General features: G+C 40.6%; 1 protein-coding gene across 1 annotated transcript in view; it reads right to left on the bottom strand.

Moving 5' to 3' along the window:
• The window catches only part of MTCL1 (microtubule crosslinking factor 1), a gene marked incomplete at both ends in the record, with an annotated part of 106,616 nt that overhangs the window by 17,572 nt on the left and 64,543 nt on the right, over window positions 1–24,501 (bottom strand). The window contains 4 exons of the mRNA XM_080339510.1: window positions 3,966–4,133; window positions 11,063–11,251; window positions 13,323–13,553; window positions 16,382–16,474. Of these exons, the coding sequence (XP_080195636.1) occupies window positions 3,966–4,133; window positions 11,063–11,251; window positions 13,323–13,553; window positions 16,382–16,474 (681 nt within the window). The remainder of the gene's footprint in view (window positions 1–3,965; window positions 4,134–11,062; window positions 11,252–13,322; window positions 13,554–16,381; window positions 16,475–24,501) is intronic.

The following is a 24,501-nucleotide window of genomic DNA, read 5'->3' as shown; positions in this document are numbered from 1 at the left end:
TCCAGGAGAAACACCTCTGTGTTGCAGATCAATGATGAAAGACACCATCCTGGGCAGTGCAACTCTTCGAGAAGTTGGTGAGCTTTGCTGCTTCCCTGCTCACTACCCAGCACATTGACTACTCACACTTTAGTTCAGCAATGTGTAAAATGATTGCTGCTAGCTTCTGAAATCACTTCAGGTAATCATGGAATCATAAAATCATAGAATAGTTTGGGTTGGAAGGGACCTTCAAAGGTCATCTAGTCCAACCGCCCTGCAACAAGCAGGGACATCTTCAACTAGATCAGGTTGCTCAGAGTCCTGTCTCCAGGGATGGGGCATCTACCACCCCTCTGGGCAACCTGTGCCAGTGTTTCACCACCCTCATTCTAAAAAATTTCTTCCTCATGTCTAGACTGAATCTCCCGTCCTTTAGTTTATAACTATTACCCATTGTCCTGTCGTAACAGGCCCTGCTAAAAAGTCCGTCCCCATCTTTCTTATAGGCCCACTTTAAGTACTGAAAGGCCACCATAAGGTCTCCCTGCAGCCTGATCTTCTCCAGGCTGAACAACCCCAACTCTCTCACCCTGTCCTCACAGCAGAGCTGTTCCAGCCCTCTGATCATTTTTTGTGGCCTCCTCTGGCCCCTCTCCAGCAGGTGCATGTCATGCTCAGATGTACTAAATACTGTTTGTATGAATATCCTGTAAATCAAATTCATTCTTTTATTTTTTTGGATAACAAAAAAACCATAAAAATGTTGAACCTCTCTCCCCTTACACCACTAAGTTCTTCACCACCACAAGGCAAATTATCAGCCTTTCAGCTAGCTAACAAGAAAAGCAGTGGAGCCCAGGCTATGCTGCCTGTGATGGGCAGGAAAGCTGAAAGGCAGTGGGGAGTAAGAACATGTTCCAGAAGAGCGATATCCCAAGAATGCATGGCTGCTGTTACGGTGCTGTACCCAAGCTGCCAAAATGCAGTAAGTTATCCTGTGTCAGACCACAGGCTCACCCAGACCAGAGCCCTGGGCCTTGCCCCATTTCAAAAGCATATAGGAAGTCTATAAGAAAAAAATATGAGTTCAGAACCAAGGCAGGTATAGTGATATACCTTCAGAATAATTTTCTGGTGTTCAGTGATTTGCAACCTAAAACCTTCTCCAGTCAGAGGGAGTGGGGAGTGTCTTTGGACTTGGAAGACAATTCTAAGTGCCTCTAGAAGGTAGAACAATCTTCTTGGCAGAAAGAGGCCTTCTGCTTCAAATCATGGGGGCAAGGTCTATTGGTGGCTCCTTAGCAGAAAAGTCTAGATGCAACTTTCCTAACCCTGCTAACTGCTAAGGGTGGCCGGATGCCTCTTTGTGTGCACCACAGCTTATATTCCCTCCAAGCATCCTGAAGCTGGACCATTGGTCCGAGTCCTAGTGAGGGTTCTCAATGTGTAAGCAGGGTTTGACCTCTCATAGTAACTCCCTCCTTCTTCCGAACATTTCTCAGTTCCCAGAATACTGGGATTTCTCACTTGCTCAACTGGAGGTTGAGAATTACTGGGACTACTTATTGGCTCAGAGTTATTGCAATCCCACACTTAGGAGCTATCTCATTATTTCTTATCTTAAAAACTATGTCTAAGGATCCTTCTGCTAAATAAGATGTACATGCATTTCTGACAATCAAGACTTTTATTTTTAATGATATATGCAGTGTTAAAGCTACAGAGCAGCAGGCAACAGTATATTGTCACTTCTGATATGCAGTGCTTTTTTATCAAGAGTTTTCTTTCATTTTTTTTTTTCAGTTTCTTTGCTATAGCACCAGTTGAAGCAGCAAAATGCAAAACCATTGCCAGTGACTATTAATTAGGCGTTGACTCTCTTGAAAATGCTCTTGTTAATTGACCTACTCCTTCACAAAAAAAGTGGAAAACAGCAGCAGTGAAGACAAGAGTGGAGACTAGAAAGGCCTTGATTCTCTACGGGCTTGTCAAGGGTTTGGCAGCTCTATAGCCCCCTGTGGTGGGAGTGCTGGACAGCCCGCTGCTTCATCACTAACAATCAAAACAACCAAATGACATCATGAGGGGTTGTCCTACCCACACTGACATGATAGACTTGGCTATTTAGTTGAAGATGTTGTTAAGCCACATATTGGTACAGAATAGCAAAAGATGTTAACATGACTATAGGTAATGCTGATATTTTACATGTTGTTCACTAGCTCCCCCCATTTTGATCCTGAAATTGAACCTATGACAAAAGCACCCCATATTTTGATTCCTTAATATTAGTTCAAGTTAAATTTATGTTTATTTCTATTTCAGGCTTATTATATTATTATTTTTATATTTATTTTTTAATTGCCTCCTTGTAATTGTGAGCAGGTACACCAGACCTCAGTGGGACACATATTGTTTGCTCTATCCTAATTTACATTTTAAGGATTTATGTGCTTTTTGCTTCTCCTGCACTAAGGACCTGTTTTTACTGTGAAATCGAAATTCAGTTTGGGGTGCTGGCTAAGGAAGACAGTTTTATGTCTTAAGCATTGACCAGTTTCATTCTTTTCATTTGCTGGAAAAAAAGTAAAAAATAACACCCATGACTCGATAATTACCACATGTGATATATTATTACCAGTGGAACAGCAGGAGTAGCAAAGAGCCCGATAAGGCCACTAGAAGGAAGAATGCAAATCTATCTTCTCCCTGAGCAGGAATGGCAGCACTGTCCTGCTTGCCAAACATGAGCAAAAGCAGAAACCTGAGAATATATCACTCATGCAAATGCAAAATATGCAAGCTCTAAACGGACAGTTTGCTGTCAAACTAACTTTCTCTAAGTTTTGTCCTTTTTTGCCATCTCAAGCTTATGGTAAATCTGTCATCAAGGTTTTGTTTTGGGAGGAGTGAAAATGGGGATGGATTTTGTTTCCTTTTTCAAGTGATCAATTTTCTGGAAATGTGTGTGGACTAAGAAGCAGCTGAACTGATAATTTGAATTTGTTGACAGAAAACTCAGCCAAAATGAAAGCTTCTTCCTTCATTGTGGGAAAGCAGCCTACAGTACCTCAGCAGGAAAAGCAGCGCTCGCATCTCAGCTCTGTGCGTCAGAGTGAGTCTCCAATGTTCAGTAAATCCTCCTAAATGTACCAGCCTCCTGGCAGTGAAATTTTTTATTATATTTGTCCTCTGCAGAGAAGCTTTGCAATTACAAATCTTTTTCTCAGGACCTGAATATACTAATTCTCCCACCCCTCCCCTCCTGAATGCGAAAAATTAGAGCTTTTATGCCACCAGCTTTGGAAACAAACCCTTGTGGGGATTTCGCTGATCTCTTTTCATATTGCTTCAGAAACAGTACATCTTCTGTGAACAGCCATACGTGACACTGAAGCACCTGGCACCAGATTTTATATACACACTTCTAACAGTATCCCATGGTGGGTAGTTAGAGCTCTCTCTTCAGTGGGGTAACATCCCTCACTAATGAGTAGCTTTTAATAGCTGGTTTAACGTTAACATCGTGGTCTCACACTTCAGTATTATTAAATCACTCTTTTCTCTCCTGTCACCTAACACAACTGCTTTGTGGCCAGGCACAATGACAAGCTAATTGTGAGCACATCAACAAAAAGGAATTTTATCTCCTATAAATGTCAATAAATACAGACACCTGCAAATCTCATTACCACAGCTGGTAGGTTACTAGCCAACGCTTCTGAGAAAATACAGCATGAAGAGGTTCGTTTCCTTTGTCCTCACCTATATTGCACAGTATCTACTACATGAGCACTCGTACTGGGACGACTGGAATCCAGGAGGCAACTCAAGAGGCAAAGCTTTGCTCAGGCTTTCAGGGCGGGCTTTCTGGCACCAAGGTAAATGGCATAAATGTAGTCCCAATCCTGGCTGTCATAGATTTCATGTTTAATTAAGCAACTCAGCCATTCTTTACCCGTGTTAGTTGTGGGGGATGTTACCTGCTCCAGGTGGCACTTCAGTTCAGTCATCTCCACCTCCCAGGCTGCCTTGTGCAGGGCGTACTGCTGCTGGAGCCCCTGGCGCTCCCGCTCCTCGTCCCGCAGTTCCGAGCGGAACTCATCCAGCAAACCCTTCAGAGCATTCAGGAGCTTCCGATTTTCGCTTGCCTGCCGCAACAAAGCAAGAGAAATGCTGTTAAAGGATGCTTCATTTTTAGGGGGAAAATGCCTGCAGGCCCACTGCATGGAAGAGAAAGTGCCTTGGCTATCTTTTGCATGAGAAAACTAAGGATAGCAACGCCCAGGGAAGAGGCTGAGTCATCATCTCAGGAGGTATTCAAAAGACATGTAGATGTGGTGCTTAGGGACATGGCTTAGTGGTGAACTTGGAAGTGTTAAGTTTATGGTTAGACTCAATGATCTTAAGGGTCTTTTCCAACCTAAATGATTACATGATTCTGCACTTCTGTGATTCTACTTCTTGTTAGCTCTAGTCCTGAACCACCCATGAAAACCCAAGATACTTAAGTTACATTGAAAAAGGTACTAAGCATCTTTCTGGATTGAGGATGTGTAATAACTTATTTTTTAATACCATAAACCAAAGCTAGAGTATCATTCCTAAAGTTTGTTGGGTAGCTGGACATCTCATAGATAAGTCACAGCTCAGCACCAAACCTTAAATACTTGTAAACTACATATAAAGAAAAGGGATTAATTTTCAGTGCTTTTGTATTATCAGACAAAATTACTTTGGGGAAAAAAAAAGATGTTTCACTAGTCTGTATTTCACATTTCTCCTCTATGGGTCAGGTCAGCCACTTTCCCTCTTGCAGACAGGATCAAAGAGCAAATCCCCATCCACATCTCACTGTGGTCATACTGAAAACGTCTGTGCTCTTGTTCCAGCCAGGAGCCAAAAACTGAGTTAAAAATCTAGCCCAGAGCTGAGATCTGATCTTGGCAAGTACTGAGAGACAGCATGCATACTTATTCAAATCTCTAATTTTTTTCAATTAGTTTTGGCATTTACTTTCTGCAAATTCCCTGAAGACTTACAAAACCTGCTATTTTATGATAAATATTGAAAAATGTTTTTTCAAGATTCATTCTGGATCAGTAAAACAAAAGGTATCCCACTGTTTTTTTGCAGTCATTGAATAAGAAAACAGAAAAGTGTAACATGACTTATTTATCCAAAATTTAAATAAAATACTCCCAATGAGCCTCTCAAAGACCAGGGAGTAGCCAGAGATTGTATCTGACAAGCTATTCTGAATAGAAAAGACTTTGGAGAAAATTATACTTGATTAGCAAACACAGCATGAGCAGAAAGATGGGAAAGCTTAGTCAACAAATTCAGCATTTAATCACCTGGTTCTTATGAATGTGTTAGGTTCCTTGGGACGGCCTAACTCAAATTATCTGTCTCGATTCTTGCATGATAGTCCAATTAATTTTACTTTTATTTATTTTTCCAAGTGGAGGATTCCTGCAGTTCCTCTTATCTGATGTTTCATGAAAGTATCTACATGGGGACTTCTTTGTAGACAAGTCAAGTAAACAGATGTCCACAAAAATCTAAATAATTTTCATGTGCTTTTCTCAGTGACAATACCTGTAAAATTTTATGCAGGCAACTAAGCTGATTTCATATGCTCATCAGGTTTTTGGCATCACTGAACCCACCTCACTTTTGTAATCACTGATCAGACACATCACAGTGCCTTTTTTCTTTAAAAGACAAACAAATATGGTCTACTTTTTCCAAGCCATTTGGTTCATCAGCAAAAATATGCTAGATGCAGGGAAATGACTGCAGGTGCTCATTGACTGACCAATATTCTGTTTGGGCTAATTAAATGTGATGGCGTACAACACGGGGCTTCATAACAAATGCACCCAGAGAAGCAGAATTAATTCCATTAACATGTAATGCCAATTAGCAGTCTCCTACTATAGAGCAGTAGTCTCCATCATGCATATAAGATCACCTACTTTTCAATATGCAATGAGATTTTATGTTTCCACCATGAATTTTCGTTCTGATACCCAATTAAGGCTAAATTCTCCAAACATCTCAAGCCCCTTGTGTAGTAATCAGAATAAGAAATCTTTTGAAGATTTGTCCTTAATGTCACAACAGGAGCTGCTGGGTATTGAGCACATCAAAATCTGTCCTCATCCTCTTTGCAAACCCTGACTCCAAATGTCTAAGAAGTGCTTTCATTCAAAAGACACATTCTGTGTTTTCTGGTACGTTGCATAAACCTTTCTCTGGCCAAGTAGTCTAAAGGCTCCATGAAGGAAATTGACACAGAAGAAGAATAAAACCAAATAACACTAAAGCAAGCTATATCCCTTATTCTTGTGCATATATTTGATAGCTTTAGAGTCCTGTTAAATTAAGTGTGCAAAGAAAGAAGTGATGGACTAGTACAGAGAGGAGCCAAAAGAGCCTCATTGTAGGTTTGCAGCCTACTGGGATGAGGGCATGTCTTATTTCTAGAGGCATTACATCAATGTCGCTGGTATGAGACAAGTACCCCAGGTGTCCCTTGGGCTTGCTGGGATTATAATTAACTTGCCAATATAAATCCAGTTTTGGCTACATACTTCTAACTCCTGCAGAGAAGTCTCTTTTGCCTGACTTTGTATTTACAGTCTGAAGTTGGACAGGTCTGTGAGATTATTTTTCTGTGTTGCCAAGCTGGAGTGTTTTTGGAGAACAGACGAAGTACTTCTGAGACAATGTGCTCTGAAATACAATTACATCTAGACATTCTTTAGATTTCTGCTGGTAGAACTGCCAAACATCTTCTGCATAAGTCCCATAGATACAAAACAGGGATTGTTACAGCCTTCCATTCCTTCCAGGGACGTTGTCCAGGCAGAAGAAATGGGTTATGGCTGTGATTTCCTGGACAGTTTCCCATGCAAGAAGTTAGAACCTTACTAGTTACCAAACTTTAGAGCCTGGAGGAATTCGACTGATTCACAATTGACCTAAGACAAAAGAATTACTAAAGCAGATTAAAGCCTTGTTGCATCCACACCTCAGGATTTATAGGTAAAGGGAACAACAGCTGACAATAAGTAAAAACGTAGTGCATCTCAATTAAATTCCAAGACTTTGGAGTCTGTACTACACAAAGTCAATCCCAGAGATGGGGACTTCAGCTCTAGAAAAGTTCGGCACCACAGCAGTTTTTGAAGCTTGGTTCTGCTTTTAATCACAGTTATTTTCTGGTCTGAGAATTTCACTTAAGAATTTAGCCACAGTCTGGTATTACAAGCACATTAGTAGAACAGTCAATTAAAAACACAAGGTCAGGAACCTAAACAGCAAACAAGAACTGTGCATTTTCTCTGTGTAGTCAAAGACCCTGGCAAAAGTGAAGCTGGATCTCGGTGCAAATAATTTTATTATATTTAGGTCTTAATTACTATTCTTTTGGGCTTTTCTCTTAGCTAAACTTTGAAAATAAATATTGTATGAGCAAAAAGAGATCTAACTGGGGATTTTCTTGACCCCCTCCAGCAACAACATGAGGGTACTGGGTTTTTAATGCTTTTTCCGTTGGACCATAGATGTGTAAACTCTTCTTCCTCCCCTGATCTTGCACCATTCAACGGGCACCTCAGCCTTTCCACTCAACTGAACCAGAGCTCTTCCTTTTTCTGCAGGCTATTCTTTATGATCTCTTACTACACACATAGAAACTCTGACTCACAGCAAGCCCTCCGCCACTGTGTCACCAGCCTGACTTGCCTGTGTATCTCCTGCCGGTGATCAGACCTGACTCTTGAGTCCTTGCCAGTTCCTTGCCCAAATCTTTCAGCAGCGTGCCCCAGCTGCCAGCCAAGAGATAACGCCATGAAGAGAAAGATGAATTGGCTCTTCTCACAGTCCACATCTACTCTGCCTCTCATCAACTAACCTTTTTTCTCTGTTTTCCCCTCTGCCATTCCTTCATCACTCCACACAATGGCCACACAAAATTCCCAGACAAGTGAGATGTGTACTTTTCATCTAGTCAAGTACCTCAAATCACAATAATATAAAATTAGAGGTTGCTTTTTGAAATTAAGGCTGCAAGGTTTATCATTTCTTCTCAAAACAATTCCGCTTTCCAGGCAGAGTGAGAAAGTCAGCAGCAGAGTGCAGGTTGAAAATACAAGCCATTAAATATTAACGTTAAAAGTTAAAAATAAATACGGGTTACTTCAAGTTACCGTAAGCGCTTTATTTTTTCTGACCTAGTTATCTCAGCCACTCCTAGACTATTATAAAATTTCCTTCCGAATGTGAAACAAGTGCTGATATGTTTCATCTCAGAGCTTGTCAGGCAGAACCAGCATCTTAGGTCTCTCCTGGGCAGATGCAAACCTTAGAGGCTTCCATCTTCACCACTCACACTCACACCAAATTCCCTGTATAAACAGTGCTTACTTCTAGCTGAGAGCTTAAGGAAACTGCAGAAGACCCCAAAAAAGCCTGGGTGTTTTTCAGTGCAGCCTGACAAGTCAGTGGTGTACTGGGGGATGTGCACTGGTGAGATCCACCCCTTCAGGAAGGACCGTGCTCTGGGTCTGCTGATACTCTCAGAGTTTTTGAAGCGGAGACAACACAGGCAAAGTGGTTTCTTGCTCTAGTTATGGTTAGTTAATGTGTTTTGGGATCATATATGAATGAAGTGGAGCTGATGTTTATGGGTGGAAGTCTGCATGTATGTAGATGTGTGTAGAGCAAGGACCAGGGTCTGTGTGTAGAAGACAGGACCAGGACCTGTGAGGTTCGTGAGCACAATGAAGGTCCTGCATGTGCGAAGTTTGCAGGGCCAAGCCATGCACCATAGTGAGATGGACAATTCAGTACAACTGATACTAAGGGATGTGGGAGCAGAGCTTGGCTCTGGCAGAGCCTTGATGGCCAGGAGGTGTGCAGGCAGCTAGTCCTCTGTTGCAGTCCTCCAGAAGACACTTCTGATGCCCTGAATTTAGGACAGCAGCAGAATTAACTTACACTAAGGCTTCCTAGTTCTGTGCCAGAGAATAATCATAATCCTTTCTCGCCATTGACAAATACAAGTCCCGTAGCACTGAAAATTGGTTTTACATGCCTGTCAATAAACGCAGTGCTTGTTGGAAGATTCATTAGCATGAACGGGCAAAACAAGTAATAGTGCTCAAGATGAGAAATATTTAGCAGGCTCACTGACTCTTGCAGTGTCAAAATAACACTTTTTTCCCAGTTGGAAGACAAGAAGCCTATTTTACCTTCATAAATCCATCTGGATATCATGCAATATTCAACATCAAGAGGTGGTCTGTTCTTATGGGTCACTTCTTTAAGCAAGATTACCTGGAACTGCTGCATTAGAATATCATTCAATGTATATAAAAATGAATTATAAGCAGCTCTACTTCCAATTTCTGCCACCTTGATTGAGATTAATTCCTAAGCAATGATTATTTCAAAAAGGATCTAATTTATTTGCATGTTCTTGGTCATTTTAAGAGCTCTATGTGGAAAATTAGTACATGACAGACTTTGTACGGAGATAGCACGTTGGTTTATATTTATTTTACTCATTTTAGATTAAATCAGCCTACAGATGGAATGCAGTTAAATTATGTGCTCAGGAGCATCTATTCCACAGCCTTCTTCAGCCTCTGTGAGAGAGGAGTTTGCTGAGTCGATGACAGTGATGGGGCCGGGTGACTGGCACAGTATATCCTCAAAATCAGCAATGTCTAACCTCCCACAGGATCAGTAACACTAGAACCTTTCCAAATGCCAAACTGATCAAATGAAAACTACCTTGGTAGCACACTTCACAGAAAAGAATAGCTAGAGAATGGAGTTGTCAGCTAGCACTGTGAAAAAGGAAAAAGCAAAAGAGTACATAAACTTAAAGCAGAATATGAAGCAGCATAAAGACCACAGATCTCTACAATTTTTTGTTCAAACAGAAATTCTAACTGAGGGTTCAGACTGAACTAGAGAGGCACGTTGCAAGGCAGCCTGCCGATCTCCCAGCACTAGCCCAACTTTATTACAGGATAGAGACTTACTGTTGCATACTGTTTATCTATTAGACCATATAGATAGTAAATAAATAGGTTGCATATCATTGTGAGAGTCTGGGGAATTCAAGGCAAAAAACTGAAATGCAAAGACACACACCATACCCAGATCCTGCAGTGAGTTCAGCAATGTAATGTGATAATATAGAGTACGTATTTGTCTGATACCCCTTCCTGTGGAGCAGACTCCCAAGACAAAGGCCTGGATAGAGATGGGGCACAAAGCACAATGCTTCAAGGTCTTTTCCACTAAATTTGTGTTTTACACAGAATTCTTGCTCCATTCTACTTATGATTGCAAATAAGTCCATGTAAGGATTTTTTTTCATCTGAATTATTTTCTGTTTTACAAATATAAGAAGATGCTTCTGAAGAACTGCTGGAAGCCCTACATCTGTCCCCTTTTAATGTTTGCTATTATTATTGTTAGGACTGCTGGTATAGTAAACGCACAAAGGAAAAAGCTAGGATATATGGCAGTGCTCTAAAACACACAGACAGGGCACAGGAGATGTTGGGGAAAAGTCAGCATGATTAGCTTTTAGGCATTTAAAAACAAGCCCAGTGACAGGAAGGAACTTTTGCATTGTTTTCCCATCGTCTCTAAGGGAAACCTTAAATACATGTGCTAGTTTCTTAGATTACTTAAAGGAAATAAAATCACCTCTTCTTGCTAACTTGACAGTGGAATACAATAGATGTGCTCAGGCAAGAGAAGCATGTAAATTCTGCAAACCATCACATACTGATAGATGTTTCTGGGCAAACAGCCACAAGAGGAAATAGGATTTTTCACTGATAGCATCTGCCAACAGGAGAACAGTAATCACATGGCTCCTGATTAAATATAAATATAATGGATGAAATCCACTCTAATTGCCGTGTAGCTAGAAGTGTTTTTACAAGTATGATTCTAGGTGATTTAGCACAGCAGCAGAAGAAAATGAACTCCCTTGGAAAATCCAGAGTTTCCATTCCCAGGGCATGATACACAAATGGTGTAGTACCTGTTTCCGCTGCTGCAGTAATTCTGCAGTCTGCAGCTGTGGTCCATGATCAGTGCTCTCTGTGGTGGGACACGGGGAGAAATCTGTCAGTGCAAACACGCCGTCCTCTTCCTCCTCCTCTTGCTCTGCATCATCTTCTTTCTGCTCAGACTGAACGCCAAAGTCTGGGAGGGCCTCAGGGTGCTCAGTCTAAAATGCAAATGATGGGACACATCAACACTCCTTTGACATGATGAGAGGGCTGGAACACCTCTCCTATGAGGGAGGGCTGAGAGGGTTGGGGTTGCTCAGCCTGGAGAAGAGAAGGCTCAGGGGAGACCTTATAGTGGCCTTTCAGTACTTAAAAGTGGCCTATAAGAAAGACGGGGACAGACTTTTTAGCAGGGCCTGTTACGACAGGACAAGGGGTAATAGTTTTAAACTAAAAGAGGGGAGATTTAGACTAGATATGATGAAGGAATTTTTTACAATGAGGGTGGTGAAACGCTGGCGCAGGTTGCCCAGAGAGGTGGTAGATGCCCCATCCCTGGAGACATTCAAGGCCAGGCTGGATGGGGCTCTGAGCAACCTGATCTAGTTGAAGATGTTCCTGCTCATTGCAGGGGGCTGGACTAGATGACTTTTGAAGGTCCCTTCCAACAGCCAAACTATTCTATGATTCTCTGATTCTCTGAAATTTGTTGAAGGGCTAAGGGAAAGGACTGTCTTCCCCTGCATCTCTGTGGTGGGATATATTGACTTCAATTCAGTAGGGTACAGGAAATTATCTTTGGGTGATGTATGACATGTTGCATATGTGAACACAACACTATGCAGGCCTGCAAAATAGGAGATCTCTGGAGCTGAGAAGATGAGTGTACAACTATAATGCACCATTATTGACACAATCCATCACGCACTAATGAAAAGCTATAGAAGACACTGGTGTATTGTCTGCTGAAGGCATGGACATCAGGAAGTATCCAAATCTAGCACTTTATTATCCTCTAATGTGTCAGCAATACACAACTCCAGTAATGACTTGAAGTGGATTGATTGTTAATTAACCAGTCAAAAAATCCAAACAGTGAAAAAATGAAAGCTACTTTGATATTAGAATATGAGCTAGTTTACATAGAAGCAAATTAGCACTGCTGAAGTAAAGCAGAAGCAAATTATTCCTAAATAGCTACTCATCTCTTGTTTCTGACTCATATTACCACAGCAGATGAAGATGTTCATCCACCTTTTGTCTAAGAATACAAAACATTCGAGTATTCATCTTAAGCACACTCCTATCAGACCTGAAAGGTTACTTGTGCTGCCAAATGCAGCAAATGTTGAAAAACACTAGGCACGTAAGTATCAGAAATACTGAGAAAAATTACTTAGTTGACTTAGCAAATAGTTTCAGAATTGCATGAACCTGTGAAATAAATGTATTTCTCTCAAGAATTTTGCACAAAATGTCAGAATGAGCAAAAACTTTTTTCTACTTATTTTTTCTTCAGGTTAAGTTTCCAAAGCAAATGGCAATGCTGGATGTGCAACTCAACACAGTTTAGCAGCACCCTTCTTCACAGTGCATGTGGGCTGGCAACCATGCTCCTGTTGAGATGTGTCAGCTTGGGGATTCCAGGTTGTTATGTACTTCTGAAATTCCTGATCTTAATTTAGTTGCTACTTGGAAAATCACCATGATGACTACTGGTGTACTGCTGCTGACGGTGACAGACGCATGCATGGAGAAGAGGAACAAACAAGAATGATTCACTGTAAGTTCCCACAAGAAGCTGTATAATTCTCCTGCCAACACAAAAACAGAGCTTCCCTCCATCTGTATCTGTATTGCTGAAGGCTTTGTAAGGAACACACTGTGCACACGATGAGAAAAACGACAGCTCTCCACCCATCTAAATAGATTTGACTCCATCAGCTCGCTAATGTACTTTTCTTTCCAAAAATTACACAGGAGTTGTATTGCTGAGACCTAATTAAATTTTCATTTACTATGAGAGAATTTTTCAGGACCAGATGTTTGTACTAGTTAAGGGTTTAGATTTAAAGATGGGTGATCTGTAACATATCATGCAGACTATACTTTAGCACATGCCAACTTGAAAAAAAAAGGCTTCATGTTTAACTTGACTTGCCTTTAAACCTACATGTAATTATAAAGTTGCTGATGCCACACTGTATTTACAGTTTACACTTAAAGAAGGGATACCCCAGAACCCCCACTACTTGCAATTCCATTGGATTAATAAGGTGGGACAGTTACCTCTAAGATGTCCTCCCCTTCCTCCTCCATTCGCTTGCCTTGCCTCCAATGTTTCAACAGCCACTTCAGTTTGACGTAGAGGAGAAAGGTGTCCTGCTTGAAATGCCGGAGCTCTTGCTGCAGCAGACTTTTCTCCTGGCTCCAGGTCTTCTCTTCCAGTTTGTTCTGCAAAGTCAAGCTCTGTACTTCCAAGTCTTTCCTCCGCAGGGTCTGCATATGCTCCTCCTCCAGCTTTAATGGAATGACAGACACCATGTCAATGAGGTGGTGACCTGGGGCAGTCTCCAGGACTTGTACTTTGATGGGTGAGACAAACTGAAATCTCTAGTTTTCATCAGTAGTGAATAGCTATTGAGTTTGGCTCACTAAGTCCCTCAGCAGTTACGACTGTTGAGGAAATTAGAGGACAACAGCTGATAAGCTTAGATAACCATATCTAAGTAACCTGCTGTGGAAGTGGAGAGTTTGTTTACTTTAAAGACACATGAGACCTTTGCTGCTGCTTTTTATACCACTCATGTTTTCCTCTCTCTTGACTGCATACCTGCAGTGTGATCCCAGCACAGCCACTACCCCACACTGCTGCACATATCACACCTGCTGAATGCATTTGCAGTCATTCCTACAAGGTGGGACCACAGCTGCCCTTCAGACAACCTGGAATGTTATCCTTGCCTCTTGCCTCCCCAGTCACTGACGCATCCTTTCCTCTGTGGCTACATCTCTCTCTTCTTCTGAAGGGGCAACGCTTCCCAAGGAACCACATTCAGTATTTCAGATACAACTACCGGTCCCTTACTTCTCACAGTGCATACTTGGGAGGCACCTGAATGACTCACAGTAAACTGTTTCTCATTCTGATATGACCAGATCAGGGACACATGCAGGAACCAAAGAGACGGCAATGGGCTGCAACTCGGTATTCACCACTTCTCTCAGTTTCAGTACTAGAAGCACCAAGAAATGATGGTTCTTTGGAGCACACGTATAATTACATCTGTTTCAACACAAGGCCACCTGAAACACTATTCTTTAAATTTGACTTCTCCCTCAATATGTCAAAACCAACCATGACATGACCTGCACGCAACAGCACATGTAGAAGTTATTTGTACAACATCTCATATTCTACATGGATGAGATCATGTTTTCAGTTCAACCAAGTTGTGGTTCACATTGATCAAGAAAAAGCTGATGGAAAACAAGTACAGAGCCACTGCTAACGGATACCTGTTGCTACCATTTTCCATTCTATGGAACAACAGCCTCTCCCTTTGCTGACCAGCTCCATAGATGAAGTCTATGAAAGCCACAGTACACTAATGACCACGATGATTTAAATTGTAAGAACATACCCTGCAACAAACATTCAAACAGGAATGACGAATACTTCAGAGATTCTTCTTCAGGAGCGTGGAGCCCCTGGCAATTAATACTGCTGAGAAATACAGGCTTGATTTACATGGCAACATTCAGATGCTTCTGATACAGGCTACCGGTGCATACTAGATGGTTTACTAGGACTTTCCTGCCCTTTAAATTATGTGCTCTGGCATAATGCAAATTCTCAGCACTTATGCTCCTATGCCTTAAAAATTCCCGATTAAATTAAAATTATTTACAGTAGTTGTTAGCTTAAATGGGTTAAAATGCAGCTTAAAAGTAGTTTGGAGCAAAATTAGATATAATGGCCCAAAAAGCATACACACAACTCCTAATAACCCTTACGGAGATTGTACACTGCTAGCACACATCAATTTGATACCATTAAACGTTGCCCAAAATGAAACAGGAAAAAAAGGAGTTCTTTAAAATCTGATTTTTACAGGAAGAAGCAAATTTTGTGGTGATGCTGGTTCTTCCACCAAATGAAGTTATGGTTAAAAACAGCAAAGATCTGAGTCATTTCCACCAGAAATCACGGAAGAGGATAAAAAAGGAACAATATCAACAGGATGGGCATAATCTGGAAAAAATGAAGAATCCAGAAGATGCTTTTATTCTTCTGTTTCTCCTGGCTGCCAACATGAATAGCTAGCTTTGATTTTGCTGCATTTTTCATTGTTTTTACAAGCTGTTATGATCTGAGTCCCCGTGGTCACAAATTCTTGCAGAAGACCCTGGTGTACTTCACAGAGTATTATGCTTTCAGTAGATAGCTATTGCAAAAGAAAAGAACTTTAAGAGGCAGATATAGCTTCCAAAAAGCTTTCATGGCCAAAGCAACCAGGAAGGAAATCAATTTACTGGTTGCCTTCAAAAGCCTCCATGAGAAAGCTCCCATGGAGATCAACTGGAAATTAAAGCTACTTATGAAAAAACAGATACCACTTGGGCATAATGACATTACCTGGCACAAGGATAAATGCTTTACACCAACCAACAATTATGCTGAATTTAGTCTATGAAGTACATTTAAAAACAAATCTTCAGTTAAGAGCCAAACAGCCTGCAAAAATTAGCAACAGATACTTTTCACTCTAGGAGCAGGAGATCACAAAATGATTGACTAATATGTTCCAGCATTCAAAAGAGTAGGGGAGCCCATGTAATGAAATATGATTTATTCACCAGTTATGAATTAGAGGGTTGGAAGCATGGGGTACTGAGAAACAGAAAAAAGTCCTGATTTGTTTCTCAGTTATGAGTGTGTAACAGCTTGTCCAACTTCTGATAAGTACTGGCTTTTCTTTGGGCTATAAAGTGTCAGAGTAAGGCACAGAGCCAAAATGCACTCCCAGATATGAAGCACATCCTTTCTGAGCCCACAGAGAGCTGAAGGGGCTGATATAATTCCCCATGCAGTATTTCACATCTCTACCTCGACTTCCCCCACACAGGGGAGGGCAAATCTTGTCTCTACCAAGCAGAGAAGCCAGATTCAAAGTGGCTAATTAGGCTTGAGTTTATATTTTCCCAGTTTCCAGATTCTACATTTATTCAGATGAGCTCAAACAGGCGCAGCCATCAGGACACAAGTTCCCATGGTCCTGACGAACAGGGTCCACACCACACGTTATGGTCACACGTCTCTCCCAGCAGGCAGGTGTTGTATTTACCTGGATGATCCTTTCTGTAAACTTTTCTTGCTCCTCTCGGTGAAGTCTCGTCTCCTGCTCAATCTGAGCCTGAAGCTCCTGTATCGATACATTCTGTACAGGTAAAACATGGGAATCCCTGAGCTGATCAGCAGGACAAAGGGATAGATTTAGCAGAAAACGTGTCTCCGTGGTGTGAAAAAAAAAAGGAAAAAAAGAAAAGAACTGCAGGACAGACATCTGCACAACTCACGGTTATCAATAGTTAAAACCAAAGCACAGTGTGCAAATAAACAGCAATGCCCTAAATATGTGTGGGAATTTCCTGTGTGGCTTCTGCTGAAAACTAAAGCTGGGATCCTTAAGTTATGTGCTGGATATTCCCTTCAGACCTCTGCTCTGAGTTTGCACTTGAGTAGCTGAGACAGCTCACCATCAAAGACGTTTGCCAGATGAGCTCCTGTTTACAGGATTACGTATTTGGTGACATATTTCTTTATGATAATTAAAGCTATAAAATTTTAATATCTCTGTAGAAGATGCATCTAATGAGCATATATTGAACCTAATTATATATTCATTTGCAACACTTCTGATTAGGCAGTTAATGGGATAGCATTTATTAAACCAACTAAGCATATAATGTCCCTTTCTTCAGACGCAAGACAGCTCTCTGCACAAGTCAACATCATTCATTGATTTCTGCTCAAAATAATGACTTCACAAATGTCATAGTGATAAGCTGTGTGAGCCTGAGTTCTGACCAAAATGTTTAAGTATCTTCCCTTTCAGGTCCAACACCATTTAAATCTTAATACTTTCAATTTTATGTTCTCATTAAGTTTGGCATCCCCTCCACTTTACTTCTGAAAGTTACTTAATTTGAAAATAAAGACTCAAGAAGGCAGAGTCACAGACCTCATAATTCATTCTATGTGAATTCATCGTGTGGCACTTACATTCCTCATCAGAATTTCCCATGCCCTTCATTTTGTGTCCCTCACATTGGAGCTGAAACTGATTTGTAAGTACAAAGATGATGCTTGGCCAGACGCCGTCCTCTTCACGTGTGTCCGCAGAAAACACTACGGCACCAAACTCCTACAGTAAAGATGCATTTAAGAAAGGACTGCTCAGGCTTCAAAGCGTAATCCCAAATTCTCTGCTGGCTGATGTCCAGTGCACTCCAACCTCAGCAGCTGCAAGGACATAATGCAGGTCATGGGACCACTCTCAGGGGCTGCGTTGCTGTTTCCCCTCCAGCATCAGCCCTGACACCCATCTCCTCTCCCCAGGCATCCCTCCCGCTTCCTGAGAGCAAAACCAGCTGCTGCTGCTGTTGGGGCTGTGGCAGCCCTTACTGGGACACTTTTGGTTACTGAAAACATGTTTGTTGCTGGAGCAGATGCTCATCTCTTCCTCCAGGGAAAAAGGAGATAAGGCAGATGGAAGTATCCCATTAACCAGGACCATACTCCACCGAACAACAAAAATCATCCTACAGATACCTTCTGGGCCCTAGCGGTTCCTCCTTTACTTGATTCACGTATTGACTTGTGCACGCCTGTTTTGTACCTGAGGAAGAGACACTTCTAGCCCTCTGAAAGGTACCATCAGGTAACCAAGAGCACATTAGCTGCCTTATCATCTTGTGCCTTAACGTGTCTGTAGACATTTTTTATTGCACGAGGCCAAAATTCAGTCTCACAAATAATTTGGAAAGAACTGCTTGCAATGGGATTTGCCACTTTTGCACAATCATTTGTAAATCATCAGTTTAATTTTCTCATCCAACAACAGAAAAATTACTTGCATCAGCAATTTCTGTATTCCAGGGGTGTAGTTACCTTTATACAGTCCTAAAATGACTTCTGGCCCTTTGAAGGCAACTGTGAGGCTGATGTGGCCCCTGGCAAAAACGAGTTTGACACCCCTGCTATATTCTTTTATTCTGATCAGGCCTCTTTAGCAATACAGCAGATAAGAAGCAATGTACCTATTTAATTCAGGTGTAATTTTAAAAAAAAAAAAGTGTGCTCCTTCTTTTTTTGAATTAAAAATCAGCAAAAATAATGCAAAGCCGATCTGGTGAAAACAGATATAACATGGCAATGCTCTTCTGTTCACAATAATCACCGATCTTAATATGCCTCTCCTTACAGATTATACATTTAGATAATTAGAAATATTGTTGGCCTCTGGATTCCTAAAACTGGAAGCTGAACTGAAACATCAAAAGTCACCAGGAAAGTAAGGTTCGAATTTTTCACTATTCCCTTCACACTTGTGTTTTCCAATGAACAATGATTTGCCAAAAGATCATTTGTTCTACTTCAGACTACTATTAATTGGAATCACATAGTTACATATATACTGACAACACTTTATGTCTGCAAAATTGGAGCATGAAAATTATTAACTCATGCACTGTTTCTACAAACATGCAGCCCATGCAAAGCCAAGTTTCAGGAAACTTGGATGCTGGGATTATGTGATATATATTGGAATTACTAAAAGGAGATTAAATACACCATATAGGCAGATAGACTATTACATGCACATAAGACAGCACATATCTTTTCACAATTGCTTTGCCTCTTTAAGGACGACAGATTTTTATAAGCAGTAAACGTGTTGAAAAGCAGTTAATGCATGAATGCAGAGCTGCACACCTTTTTCCTTCTGCTGCAACCTGAGGACTCTTTGTAATCTATTATTTCATATAATATAATTTCTACGAGAAGCATTGGAATTAGTACTGCTCAAATCAAAGGAGGTAAGGCTGCTTAAGTGCCTAATAGATTGCTGCCAAACATCTGGATCGTGAATGAAGAATATGTACAATTACATCATGTGATATTTGTATACGCAGATGAGGTAATTCATACTGCACTGATAGACATCTACATATTTATATGTGGATATCAGGCCCCTATCATATAATCAGCAGGGTGTAGTCTGTGGCACAACTGTGGTTTTGTTTTGTTTTTGAAAACAACACTGCTACAAAATGAACACAAAATTGATAACCTGTTAACTTCCATTCTTAGTTTCCTCTGTTCTCATTAATGAATGTGCTACATGAGGAAGAACGGAAAACACCCCGAATATGATGGCCACCATACAACATACCGACACCACAGAAACTCACTACACAACATGAACTCACTACAACAAGACATACAAACACAATATAAAGGGAACTACAAGCTAGTGCCACTCCATCACAGCACCACAGAAACAGCTGCACTTCATCTGCAGCTCAACAGACACTGACAGTTTCCCATGAATCCCAATTATTTTACTTCCAGACCTCCTGCCACCCCCATCCTCTTGGACAGACAGTGCCAAATCCTTCTGTTATCATTCCAGAACAAGTTAATCCATGCTTATGTCTTTACCTCAAGGGGATGTTCAGAGAAAAGTCACCCATGCTTCGGGGGCTTCACCACCACCCCCTCATCACACTGACCCCCTTCTGCCCTGCTCAGCATACTGAAGGCTTTTCAGGTTACTTTCCAGTTGGCACAATCCCACATTTCTGCCATGACTTGATTTAACATGATTGCCGTGCACCATGAGCTATGGCTGGGTTTTTCTTGTCTGTTTTCTCCACGCAATCCATGCAATCTCAATTTGCCTGCAGCAACTGTGAACATCAGGTTTCACGGAATCTTTCTTTTTAGCTTTTTTTTTTTTTCTTTCCAAAGGGGTGGAGCAAAATAAGGCCTGAGGAGGCAGGGTAGAAAGATGCTCTCTAGCATTTGTGTGCAATCCCAGGAAGCCAAAAGATGACACTTTTGTGCTGCTCAACTAATGTTATAATGCTTTGATATTTGGACCTTATATTTGACCACGCAGTCTAAAAGCTGCTACTTTTTTAGACATGACAGCTGACCATTGCATGCACACATTCAACCAGACTAGATAGGAACTTCCAGTGCCTTTTGTATTACTTTTTACATGCAATACACATCTAACTGAGTTCTCAGAGACTGCTTCTGAAGATGCATTCTTCTTCTCATCCCTTAAATATAAATTATGTATATTCCATTTGCTGGTGTACAATAGGCAGTTGTGTGGTTATTTGTCTGTGCTTATGTGGAAAGTCTCTGATTTTGAGAAAACACAGAACACTTTACTCCAAATATTTTAAATCCATCTCATTGTATGGGTAGTATATAAAGTCTCACTGAGTTCGGTTAGGACTGGCATATCCAGATTTACATCACAAAGGGTCTTTTAAGCCATTGTATTGTCAACCTTTACGGAGTCTTGTATAGTAAGAAAGAATATAATTCATCAAAGTAAATTATTCTTGCTGCCCCTAATCTTGGTGGGAAGGAATACTGAGGGGAGTAGTTTATCTTTCTTCTTCCCGCAACTTTGCATTGGAGGAATAGTAGACACTAAGAGATACAACTTTCTTTGTGGTCCTCTTTTTTTTTTTTTCAGAAGAAAGAAAAGTCACAATGTATTAAATATTCACTGCTTCCCTTCTGGGAAAACAAAATCTTAAATCAGGCCAAGAGAAAAGGACGTGTAAATTTTCAGCACATGGCTGGGAGTTACTGTGAAAGCCATCCAGCTGAACAGCTCTCACGTGGAATTATGAAAATTGCACAGGAGCACAGATACTCCAAAAACAGCTAAAAAGAGAACATTCAAAATATAGACGGAAATTCTCCTCACATGTCCAAAATGGATCCATACAAAAGTTTTGATTCAAAGCAAGCGGTGAAGTGACTTACCTAACTTGCATATCACTGTATCAGGTTGGCTCTCACTTAGCCCAGTCATTAACTTAGAGTAATAGAGATGTTTTATATTTCTTATGGGCACGATAAGTAAGGGAAATGGACAAACAGATTAAGAATGGTCTAAAAGAAATTATCCTTCAGTGTGAGCTCTTCCTACTTATTACTAGACCTTGTGGAAGACTTGCCTTTTAAGACATGCTCTCCTTGTCTACTCTACGCACTTTTATTTGGATTCTCTGGTGACAACTCGTTCCTTTTAAGTGAATTAACTTCAGTGGTTCCTTTTCCATAACCTGGGAGTGTCAGAGATTTTGTTACATTTTTCTACACAGAAAAAATATGTAAGTCTTTAAAAGCCATGTATGAAAACAATCCAAATCTGAAATGCAAAGATGAGTGCTTTTGCCTTCGGTGATATGTACTTACTCAAGTAAGGGCAGAACTGATACCCTCTGAAGGAACAATCAGAGCTAGGAGATCCAGCTCTATTTTAGAGCATCAGGCAACAAACTACATGTAGTCATTTGAAAGAGTGATATTTTTCTTCTCCAGAATGTATTTTTCTTTTTTTTTTTTTTTTTTTTTTTTCCTGAATAAACAGGAGGAGACTGCTTAAGGAAGTTGCCTTTCGACAAAGGATATAAGGATATTCCATTGGTAAAAAGGGTAAAATTCACCAAACGAAAAATTATTTACCATTTTTCCCACTGGTTCTCATTTGTTGCCATAGTAATCCTTTGATTTGTGCTGGGCCTTTGCTTCATGAAGCATTGTGTTAGCTTTTTCAGCTCCTCTGTGCCTTTTAGTCAGGGCAATTCTCACTTGTTCACTTGCTTTTTCTTTGGATGGTAAAGAATGATTTCCCTCTCCCACCCTAACCCGGTTCTGCTAAAATCATGAATAATGGATCAAACATCCACCCCAACGGGCTCCAACCTCCTGCAACAGCAGCTGAATGGCTTGTTTCAGCAAGAAAACAAAGCCCTGCTCTTAAGGCAATTTCAAGATATAATTTCCCTTGGACTGTGACTCTAACCCATCTCTTTAACATGCAAATACATTCTAATAATACTGTTGCACTAACAACTGTAGTGCAAAGCCCAAACAAAGGCAGATGTTTACAGCTAGGCTACAGGGTAGTTAAAGCACAAGTCAGTCTGCATTTATTTTGTTTAATCAAATAATTAGGCTCCCACGATGCTCATTTTTAAAAATAGGAGAAATGGCTAAATGGAAGCTACTCAGCATCGCTTGGGAAAATTTACATTTACAATTCAGCTTGGGAAAAATGAATTTAGAAAAATGGGTTTGCTCGCTTAAAAATAAAATATTTGCCTCACTGAAACAAAATGTGTTATTTTCATGCTTCTCATACACAGCAAGAAGATCATCAATCAATGTTATCCACTGGCCAGTGTGTGTATTTTCACTTTATAAGTTAAAGCAGACAATGGCTTATGTGTAGTCGTCTCTGCTGTGTGCATTAAAAGGTTTGAGCCTCCACCTGAAATTTCTGTGGTAATTAAAAAAATAAACCTTTCATATTTGAATAATATTTTTTCCTGCTCATTCATCTGGCACAAAAAAACACAGTAGTTTTAACTAATGTGGAAAATTAAAAAAGAAAATACTAAAAATGACACCATACAAAATTATTTGTAGGAGTCTTCTGCTTCACTTGGGTTTGACTATTACAGATTACAAGATTTGAACTGGCTGTCCACCCACTGAAATATTTCAGCATAAAGCAGTGCAATGTTATTTGTTGCTTAAGTAAACTTCCCTGAAACAAACACCTCAGTCTTCAACATTTTCTGAGGTTGGGCTATTTGAACTTGCTCATCTTTTGATCACATCTGGAACTCAGCTGGATATTCCCTACCATTGATTATAATTATTGGCTTGTTCCTTGTCAGGCTATGGCATGAAAGCTTCCATCCTTTGTTTAAACACAGTTTGCTGTACAGTTTACTTTTGTCCCATCCTGGGAAAATTAAAAAATACGTGCTAAAATTACCTAAATTCCTAATTCTAAGAGGGCTCACATATACAAGAATTAATATAACAAGAAGGCTCATCTAAGGTAAGGGAATTAATAAGATGACAGAACTTAGGCAGAAATATTGTAAACATTTACTGTGGTCATTTTCTGACCTAAGTCTACCATAACTATTAACCAAAAGGATCCACGTTCAACAGCAAGGTTTCTCTACCTTATTGTTCACAGGTGGGTAAGAAAGACTTCACCTTGCAGTGAGAGACTTATGGTGTCCTGGGTTTATCAGATATCCCTCCTGAGGTTTATTATCACTGGTCCAAGTGAGAAGCTGAAATAGAAGCTGCTCAACCAATTCGTTTTTCTGATACTACCAAAACTCAGCACTGACAGGATAGTTTAAAACAACCAAAACAAAAGCAGCAAAGAATTACCTGTGTTAAAATGAAGGGCCACTCTGACACTCAACACAGCATTGAGCCACTTGGCTACCAGCCACCCTGAAGCTTTCTCTTCCTACTCCTGCATTCTAGTCCTTGTTATTGCTTACTCACAAACCCATCTGTCTCAGCCAGCATTCTACTTTTCCCAGACTCAACTAGGTTTTTCAGATATACTAAGGCCTCTGCATGTATCTTCAGAACTAAAAACCTTAAAACTCATCTCTCACTAGAAGCTCCTCTAGCCACCACAGTTTCAAGGTGGATTTGGCTTCCCAGTGGCCAGCAGAAAAGTTTTCAAATGCTCCAAGATCGCCTTTATGGAGACGGATTAGAAATTGTTTTCTTCAGGACCAGTTGTAGCGTCTGGACAACCCATGTTCATGAGAAAGCAGCTAAGGAGATGTTTACTGAGGCGGATATGGCCTCTGCATGGATGAGGATTTAAATAAAAATGGATTGATGTTTTTGATGAATGGAAAATTACACAACAACCCAAACAATGGAGAATTCTGCTTTAAATATGTTTTTCTTTAGAAGCTGCAGGGTGCTGTGTTCCCTGTTGAGAATCACCATGCACACCAGCATCAAACCCCCTCCTGTGCAGACTACTGCCAGGCAAAACGCAAACTGGTTTCTGTCTGTAGACTTTCCAGACTTAAAATATCCAACAAGGTGAAATCTGGAGTCAGAGAAGCATGATCTCACATCTGGAATTACCTCTTCCAGAGATACTTTGTTACTATACTCAATTGTAAGGGGTCCCTGAGCCATATTTTCCCACGTAGTAAAGCTACTGGCAACAGAGTGACAAGTCCAAAGTCAGGACCAATTTGCTTCTCTGAAAATGGAAGGGGGAAAAAAGGTCAACCACAAATTTTACAACAGGGGTGCTGTGTTTGGTCCAATTTACTCCCCCAAACCCTGGCTCCTGTTACTCATCTC

Source organism: Nesoenas mayeri, assembly GCF_963082525.1.
Source record: "Nesoenas mayeri genome assembly, chromosome: 2".
Lineage (NCBI taxonomy): Eukaryota > Metazoa > Chordata > Aves > Columbiformes > Columbidae > Nesoenas > Nesoenas mayeri.
Note: the sequence above shows the minus strand (reverse complement) of the source record. Positions and strands in the feature narration are given on the sequence as shown.